General features: G+C 39.1%; 1 protein-coding gene across 1 annotated transcript in view; it reads left to right on the top strand.

Moving 5' to 3' along the window:
- The window catches only part of slco3a1a (solute carrier organic anion transporter family member 3A1a), a 32,815-nt gene extending 25,227 nt beyond the window's left edge, over positions 1-7,588 (top strand). Inside the window, exons 3-10 of the mRNA XM_032584963.1 lie at positions 607-705; positions 790-1,062; positions 2,064-2,228; positions 2,329-2,527; positions 4,231-4,399; positions 5,288-5,460; positions 5,564-5,628; positions 6,013-7,588. Of these exons, the coding sequence (XP_032440854.1) occupies positions 607-705; positions 790-1,062; positions 2,064-2,228; positions 2,329-2,527; positions 4,231-4,399; positions 5,288-5,460; positions 5,564-5,628; positions 6,013-6,365 (1,496 nt within the window). The 3' untranslated portion in view covers positions 6,366-7,588. The remainder of the gene's footprint in view (positions 1-606; positions 706-789; positions 1,063-2,063; positions 2,229-2,328; positions 2,528-4,230; positions 4,400-5,287; positions 5,461-5,563; positions 5,629-6,012) is intronic.
- Positions 7,589-9,828: the final 2,240 nt, after the last annotated feature.

The raw sequence follows: 9,828 nt of genomic DNA on the forward strand, positions 1-9,828 counted from the left end.
TCCAGACTTGATGTGGGCTGCATTTGCATGGATCACCACATCAGTGGGGCGAGGCATGGAGGTGATCAGTAGACAACAATACCTATCTTACAATACTTCACAGATTCTCTATGGCGTTTAGGTCAGGCAAATTTCAAGCGCAGTGATGCTATGGTCAGTAAACCAGGTGATGGTACTTGTGAGAATGGGGGCACAATGAAATCAACATCAACAGAAAGCTTGTCAGCAGAGGGAAGCATGAAGAGCTTTAAAATGTTTTTCATAGAAAGCTACTATGTCTTTAGACTTGTTAAAATTGTGGAAATTTCACCCTGGACCCTTCTTGTGTCGTTTTAATTATCAGTGTGCAGAAACACAAGCTTGACATATACTCTGCCATGAACATAATGAATTTCATTTTAAACTGAATCAGTGAAATAAATTACACTTTTGATTAAATTCAAATGTATTTAAATCTACATTAAGGTATTACAATGTGAAAATTAATATTTTTTTAGCTAACCTGTATGTATAAAGCCATATACTGTACATCACAACAGATCTGACTAATGTGAATAATTTTAAAAGTTGTTTAAGTAATCAAAGTCTGTGCTTGTCCCTTTGCAGGAATTCTCTTCTCTACGCTGGTGTTCGGACCCGCCTGTGGCTTCATCCTCGGATCCGTCTGCACTAAATTCTATGTGGACTTCATCTTCATAGACACCAGTGAGCTCAGTGGTCCAGAGGTTGTTTTTTTTTTTCTGTTTCTCTCATACAGCTCGTTGACTTGTTACGTGCCTCTCATCACAGGTAAGCTGAGCATAACTCCAGATGACCCGCGGTGGATCGGGGCCTGGTGGGGAGGCTTCCTGCTGTGCGGTGCCTTATTGTTCTTCTCGGCTATCCTGATGTTCGGCTTTCCTCACTCACTGCCAACGAAGGAGAGAGACGAGGGAGCTGAGAGCGAGCAGGTTATGCTGCCTCCTTCTCTCAGCCAAGAGTATGAGACTCCGAAGCCCAGCAACGGAGTAGTGCTCAGCCATGAGCCTGCCAACAGCCCCACCTGCTGTCAGCAGCTGAGAGGTGAGCATTCACTTTAAGCCATGTAAAATGCATACAGTGCAACAAAGTCTTCAAACTGGGCTTTGTGAAAGTTTTTTGTGATGTTGCATTGACTTTTGGTTTTTGGTTGTGCTATAGAAAATGTTTATGGGACTAATGCATAATTATGAAGTGGAAGGCAAAATGTGCATGGTTTTAATTTTATTTTCAAAATAAAGAAAATAAAAATTGCATGCATTATATTCAGCCGCTGAGTAAAGACTTTCTAGAATCACTTTTGGCTTGACTTTCAGCTGCAAATCCTTTGGAATATATTTTTTGCAGTTTTCACCAGTAGAGGTGAGAATGTTGTGATTTTTTTTTTTTTACCAAGTTAGGTCAAAATCTAAAGAATGAAGGGCAGTTTTTAAGTCTTGCCACAGATGAACTTGGACTGGGTCTTTGTAACACATGCACATTCTTTACCCTAAACCATTCTACTGCAGCTCCGGCTGTATGTTTATGATCATTTTTCTGCTGCTCTACTCTCAAGTGTTTTTCAACCTTTAACAGACTTTCTTCCAAGTGTCCCTCCTACTTATCTTCATCCATCCATCCTCACATCAACTCTGACTAGCTTCCCTATCCCTGTTGAGTAAAGCATTCCCAAAGCATAATGTCTCCTCTGCCTTGCGTCATCATTTGGATGTTGTATTCAGGGTGATGTCAGCTAGATAATCAAATTTCTGTCTTATCAGCCACGTGTTTACTGTGTCCTTTTTATGACTTGAGGCACATTCAATGATCTATTTTTAGTTAGCATTGTCTCTTCATTTAGGGGAACATCCACATGTTTGTAGGTATAAAGTTGTGCCCTGCCCTTCCTTTTTAGATGATGGAGCACTCTGCTGTTGTCTAAGTGTTTCTGGGTTATAAATTATGTGAGTTGCTTATTAAAGCCACCGCAAATCAAGAGTGTATGTCCCATTAACTAATTTGTCATGACATTAGCGCTCATGCTGCCTATTGTGTTTTACCACCAGTGATCCCTAAGGTGACAAAGCACCTGCTGTCAAACCCCGTCTTCACCTGCATCGTCCTCGCTGCCTGCATGGAGATAGCAGTCGTGGCCGGCTTCGCAGCCTTTCTGGGAAAATACCTTGAGCAACAGTTCAACCTCACCACCACCTCCGCAAACCAGCTGTTAGGTCTGTTCACTAACAGCAAATGTGACATACGTAACTTAAGCATGCATGAATAGCTTTGAAGTAAACATTATGTGCGGGATCTCACCTTTTTGTTGTTAAGGCATGACAGCCATTCCATGTGCCTGTCTGGGAATCTTCATGGGCGGCCTGCTGGTAAAGAAGCTGAACCTCTCAGCGCTGGGAGCCATCCGCATGGCCATGCTGGTCAACCTGATCTCCACTGCCTGCTATGTCTCCTTCCTGTTTCTGGGCTGCGACACGGGCCCCGTCGCTGGAGTCACTGTACCATACATCAACGAGTAAGAAAGCATTTAGTGATCACGGCAGGTTAGCCGGCTGTGTTTGGAGTTAACCGTGTTCATTAACTTGGTTGTTCAGTCAGTCACAATGGCAGAAGTTCCATAACTCTTTGGAATATCAGCTAACCAGTACTTATTTATTTGCTTTGACTGTTTGCACCCCCTGCATGTGACTCACTCCTCCTGCACGTGCGAATGGAAGTGCCACTCTTTCATGTGTGCCCCTCTTCTCTGTGCAGACCATCATATGCTGCCTTTTAAGGGAACAATGGCAGTTAATCTACCCTATGTTACTTCTACTGCGGTTTAATTATTTAACCCATTACATGGGGCATTCGATTGACAGGAGCACAAAATATGTCCGATAAGAAAGACTAGATGCCACAGATGAGCAATAAATACTTACGATTTCCTCAATGTAATCATTGTGATTACATTGTATGTAGATCATACATTTTGATCAATTCACTCAAATGACTGTTGACCGTAGCAGCAGGTAACAACATAAAGCCTTCTACCTTGGAAAGCTAGACTTTATTAAAGGTGACCTGCACAGTAAAAATGCAATTCACCTCTATTTGTTAGGGTGCAGTGGGGTTTCCATTTATATAAACAAATCTGCATCACCTCATTTCATCTATAAACAGGATTTCTATTCAGCGTGGCTTTACATTCCAGAGGGCTGCATGAACTGAATGCAAAGGCTTTATTGAGACAGACAATAATCCCCATAAAAAAGAAAAACTTTGATGGAAAAAAAAAATGCACTGACTTTCATAAATGATTCTGATTCAGTCATTGTCAGGTTCTTCCAGGCACACAATGTTTAATTCTAGTTTTAAATAAATCCTTCTGAGACTCTCAATTCTCATGCTTCCTGTTGCTTTTTCTGCTTTCTATAGTGGCTGTACTGGTACATAGGAACAAGTAATAGAGATCTGTTAATGTAGTAAAATATTATATTTATATATTCTAAAATGTATGAGGAAATAAATAAGTAAATTGATCAAATTTCAACTACTGGTAAAGATGCAACCTGAACATTTGAGAAAAATATAACTAAACACAGTGTTTATATTTATTAGTCAGTGTCATCTGAATGTAAGGTGAGAAATACAGAGGATTATGTCACAGAAATTTACTTTACTTGCTGCAACAAATCAAACTGAGCTTTATGACCCAGTTGTAATTTCTGCTTTTGATCATGACAAGGACTGCATCAAACTGTTATTTGTAATACATCTTTATTCTAATAGATTTACACATACTTTTCTGTACATCAGCTTCAGAATAAAACATGACTTCTAACTACATCTAATTATTGCTTTTGGATGTAGGCGGAAGGGCTTCCCCAGAGGGAAATAGTTGCATTACAACAGCATCAACAAAGACATTTAAAGCAGACAGAAGACAACTAACAATAAAAAAACATTTGTATGTATTCATATGGAAATAATGTGTATGTATTCAAGTTCAGTTGTTACTGTTTCCTTCTTGTAGTCAGCATTCTTTAGACACACTGTTCTTGTTTCTCTAAAGGAACTCCATCTTGTCTTTTTGATTTCACAACCTAGACTCAACATGTTAAAAATAAAGACTAAATCTGCTCATAAAAGGGTTCAGGCTGTACCTTCAGTTTGGACAGATGTATCTGTTAAACACTGAGGTAAAAGACATTTAGATCTCCCTGTGTTTCTGTACAGGACACTAAATGTGGGTGAGAAACCGGAGGCTCAGTGCATCAGCCACTGCAGCTGCTTCACCTCGTCCATCAGCCCCGTGTGCGGCTCCAACGAAGTTACCTATCTGTCAGCCTGCTTCGCCGGTTGCACCCGGACAGGAGCGTCTCAGTCCGCATCGAACATTTCGCAGGTATTTACCACTGCTGTACAAGTTAAACATATTCCCATGTGCTGTTGTATTTATGAACGGGGGGTTTGTGGAACAAGAAGTACGCATATCATTTTATGTGCTCTTGTTCTGAATATGGAATGTCTGTTGGAAAAATGAGTGTGGAATTCCCACACTGTTTTGTTCTGCTAAATTTGCCATGGTTTCACAGTCTTGTTTTATTCACACATTCCTTCATGTTTAAGCATCAATTGACTGTTCTTGAGTGCCCACAAGTGGTTGGATAGTTGTTAGGCAAATTAATCAGAAACTGGGTCGAGCTGTGAGTTTCATTTTTTAGTTCCAAGCATCCCTAATACTTGATGTGAAAATCTGCGGCACTCTGGCTATTTTTGTGGAAAAACAATATATATATACTGTATATATACAGTATTTCTAACTATTACAAGCTTATCATGACTTAGCTCAAATTAAAGGCAGACTCTTTGCCAACGGTTGGCTACAGCAAAGTAAACTGGGGTATAAATAATGCACCTCCCTATTATCAATACCCAGACCTCACAAAAACAGATGTGTGTAACAACGTGAACATCACCTCCACACACACACACCCAGCAGTTAGCAGGCTTTTACCTTGGAGGTTAAATGTTATATTCTTTTTCTGCTTGTAGTGGCTAAGATATGCCCTCCCTTCAAAAGGTAAGGTATGGTAAATTATAATGTGCCTCAGGGAGAATTGGGAATCGTGGGCATTGCTCCAAAGTTGATTAAATGATGCAATTTCTTTCTTCCTGGTTCCTTTGGTTATGAGAATGTTTTTACTTCCGATTTCCAAACATGGCTGTAGATCTACAGCGCTGTGCTGTTTACAAATTCTTTTTTTTTTTTTTTTTTCCTCCATCTTTACAGAACCTGACTGGCTGCACCTGTATATCTTCCAAAAATGGTCCTGGCACTGCTACTCCTGGGAAATGTCCATTGCCAGGTTGCCAGGAGATGTTCCTGATCTTCCTGTGTGTGATATGTGTCTGCAGCCTTGTCGGAGCCATGGCCCAGACTCCCTCTGTCATCGTGCTGATCAGGTAAAATTTGCTGTTCAATTCGATGTGTTGGCTGAATACATCAATCAAAAGCACCTTTGAGAAATTAACGTGTTATCTTTTTTTTTGTCTGCTTCCCTTCTAGGACCGTGAGTCCTGAACTGAAATCATACGCTCTAGGAGTGTTGTTCCTTTTATTACGACTCCTCGGTAAGAATTGACAGCAGAAGAATTGATCAGACCGTCTTGCCCTGGCTTCCTTCCTTTTCTGTCTTTATATTAAGAGAGAGAATCTAGTCAAGTCAAGTCAAGTAGTTTTCCCAAAGGCAACAACTGCTAATGTTGAGGTCCCGTTCATTGTTGGAATGCAGCTTTCCAACAACATACTGTATGTGATGTTAAGCTTGAACTTTTTCCAAAATATGACGACATTTACTTTGTGCAATTCAACTGAAGAACAAACAAATTTGTAAGAAGGAGAAGTGTAAAAAAGAATAATGGTTGAATAATCTTGTTGCATTATCTGACTGGTAGCTACTGATATTTCTCATGTCAACAGATTTCATAACGCTGATTGGTGTTTCTGTTTACCAGGATTCATCCCGCCTCCTCTGATCTTTGGTGCCGGGATCGACTCCACCTGCCTCTTCTGGAGCTCTGACTGTGGCGACAAAGGCGCCTGCCTTCTTTACGACAACGTGCAGTACAGGCACCTCTATGTGAGCCTTGCCATCATCCTCAAGGGTGTGGCCTTCCTGCTCTACACCACCACGTGGTACTGCCTGCGGAGGAACTACAAGAAATACATCAAAGCAAACGAGGGCAACCTGACGGCAACCGAGTTTTACCCGTCCCTCAACGACGGGCCCAAACCCGTGGACAGGACAAAGTTTATATACAACCTGGAGGACCACGAGTTTTGTGAAAATATGGAGTCTGTTTTGTAAGAATTTTTGCTTCGTCTGTTGAAATGATAAAAGGCCATACGGGTCTGAGGTGCACTCCACTGAGCTTTTTCAGAGGGTCCATTCTAGTTCTTTGAAACCATGAGGTGTTGTCAGTGAATTCCTGGCGTGACTCTGTGGTAGAAGACAACTCCACAACCCTCGCTGGGTCAGTCCTGGTTGTTTACTAGTGCATGGATGAGATACTACTACGGCTATAGTTGCCATATTGTTTAGGTCTTTCATGACCAAACTAATCTGTGTGGGTAAATGACAGGCTTCCTTCAGTCAGCACAGTGTTCTGTCTGTTACTCTAAAAAAAAAAAAAGATTATGAAGTTTAAAAAAAAATGTTTTCTTCAAATGTTTAAAAGTTGCCAAGTGTTTACAAACTAATAGCTGATGAGTCACTGTACTTTACTTCAGAATAAGAGAGACCAGATGCACCTGGACCAGACTGGACCGGGTTATTTTAGTGGCCTGATAAAAGTTTGGTTTTCGTTTTTCTTGCTGGATCAATAAAATAAACTGTTTTTAATACTTGCTTGGACTAGACTCTAAAGTCTTGCCACATAGGTGCAATTCAGATCCAATTTATTCGTGTTCTTAACTTTTTTTTTTTAGGACTGCAGGGTTTTTTTTCCACTGTAGCAGTTTGTTTCATATCAATTTGCAGAGTGTATTCAGCCTAATTTGTCTTAAAAGGGATTCAACATATAGGAATATATAATATATATATATAAATAAATATATATTGTTTTCTGCACCCAGTGGAGATGCAGAGAACAAAATCTATAGTAATTATTTTATGCGTTACAGAATTTGTGTTAAGATTAGGAATCATATGTTTGGTTCATTAGGCCCTGGATGTTTTATTAGATCATATGTGAACTAAGAGCTAATAATTACATTTTTGTGATGTGTCTGTCTTATGTCACAAATGATTTATGAATATTTATATTGAGGATTAAAGTATAGTTCACTATTGTGAACAAAAAGTGTTCACACTCAGCCTATAGTGTTTAGCATAAAGACTGCAGAAACAATTCTATGGAATTGGCTCACAAAATGAATGGTGAGCTTATTCCTGTATTACACCTAACACAGCACTTCAGTTCACTCCACTAGTCTCTTTGCAGTTGCAGTTTTGTCCCTTTCTTACACTTTTTGTATGGCAACATATCATTTATTTTACTCTGGAAATAAATTATTTTTCAGAAAATTTAATCAAACTTGAATCTTTTGTTTATTTATAAAAAGCAGTCAGCGTTGATGTGTTTTACTGAATCAAATCATTTTTGAAAAGCAACATTTAGAAAAATCTTGTAAGAACCCTTGCAGTAATAAAAAGAGGAAACAATGCATTACAAAGATCCATTACACAGGCAGTGAGTGTGCTTATTAATGTCACACATTGGGCTAAGGTGTTGATAAAATCTTCAAACACTGCTAAAGGTAAGCTACTATAATACAGTAATGGAAGCTTTAAAAAAACAGAATGTTATAAAATGAGAATTTAAAAATGAATAAGATTTTATTTTTAATAGAGTTTTTGTTAAAGAAATTTGTGAAGGAAAAATTATTAAAAGAAATGTTGCAGTAGGATTTAATATTGATTATAGCAAGCTGATTTAATTTATTAAGATTTAGCAGCAAAAGTAAATATTCCTATACTGAATTCTAAATGAATGTTTATTTTTTTAATCTATGATTCCCAGTATATGATAAATAGACCTGAGCCACATCATGAGAAACATTCCCATATTATGCTTGTGTCATTTGAATTCAGAGTGTGGCGGTTGTCTGGTAATCCGCTTTTTGACCCCAAAAGGTCAAAAAGTGCTTTCCACTTGGTATTGAACCATTTCCTGAAGCCAGTCGGTGTGGCTTTCAACTTTTGCGCCTGTCATTTTGTTATTAACTGAGTCTTTGCCTTTCTAGCCATGCTTTGACCCATTGGTATAGTAGTTTCCTGTTGTCTTCCATACATTTCTGGTACTGTTTAACATGTTAACATAATTGATATCATTTTAGCTGAGCAGACTCTCTTAAGTCTTCCCCTCTGGAATCAACTTTTTAGTCAAAGTTTGCTGTTCATCTGGATAATGTCTGGAGAAACGCACCATAACCAGCATGTACAACATTGGCAGGCTTCATCCTTGAATAAGGGACACATGTTTGATACCATTTTTTCATAGAATGAATGCCCTCACTGATTAACTTCACAGTGCTAACAACTCCCTTTCAATCTGGTTAATGACATTTGACTGCTATTACTCTGAGCGTGGATGCAAACATGTTCTCTCAAACATACATAGATGTGTGGATGTTTGAGAGAAATACTGACAAACCAGATATAAAAGTTTGATTTGTTTTGCAGGTAATCACATTCTAAACATATTTACAGAGGTTACTCAGCAGGTGAACAGCAGTGGTGAAAGCCAGCTGCCTGCAGCTGATCGGACACTGTGGTGAGCAGAATCAAAGGACATGTTGGTGTTTGTTAGCATGCTGACTCGCTACACCGTGTTTGGACACTTTATGTGCACTTGCATCTAAAGATTTGTCTGAGAATGTTTAACTTAAATTTTTAAAGGAATGACATCCCTGAAGCCATCCCCAAATATTAAACAGCAAAATCTAAGCTATTCCTAGGCAGGGCTTGTAGTCACTGATGTTTACGAGAATATGATCAAGGTGACGAAATGAAATACAAAAAAACAAAAAATGCGACTGAAGTAAAACTACCACATCAACTAATAATCAGTATATGTCATTTATTCATGCATCTAAAGGAGAAGACTCTTGTTAAAACAACATCTTGTAATAGTTACTATAATTTCTGGGACTTTCCGAGTGTAAATAGAAGATGCTTTAAAGTGCAGTGTGATTCCATTCGTATTTCTGTCTGTTTTGTCCTCTGCAGCTTGTAAAGTCTAATTATAGACCAATGACACTCTTCATGAAGACAAAAGAAGCAACTCCAGTCTGCTGACAATACTCTGCGATGCGAACACACAGAATGCAGCTTTGATGTGTCCTTGTTGAAAGTCAAAAATGCACAAAATAAATCCACCAGTCGACACAGAAACAGCTGCAGGCACAGCTCGAAAGCTGTCAATTAACCTAAAGAGTGCTTTATTGGGATAAATTGTGACACAAACAGAGCAGGAGAATACGAAGCAGTAAATCGACTCGGGTCCATCGACTGCTGTCTCGCGGGTGCCAATTGTTTGTCTCCACGTTTCAGCGACTGTTAACCAAAAATAGCTGCTGACAAATGAGAATTTAATGTCCTTCACACAAATCAGAAACTTTAAAGAGGATACAAATGTGAGCTGCAAATTTAGGCAAAATTCTAAAAGCGAGTTGACACAAATTTACATATAATTCATGAGAGGGATGATAGTTTCAGATTTTCTCACCTGGGTACAGCTCATTATGTGTCTTGCCATCTGCACTTTTCA

This window comes from Xiphophorus hellerii, chromosome 2 (genome assembly GCF_003331165.1).
Source record: "Xiphophorus hellerii strain 12219 chromosome 2, Xiphophorus_hellerii-4.1, whole genome shotgun sequence".
NCBI lineage: Eukaryota > Metazoa > Chordata > Actinopteri > Cyprinodontiformes > Poeciliidae > Xiphophorus > Xiphophorus hellerii.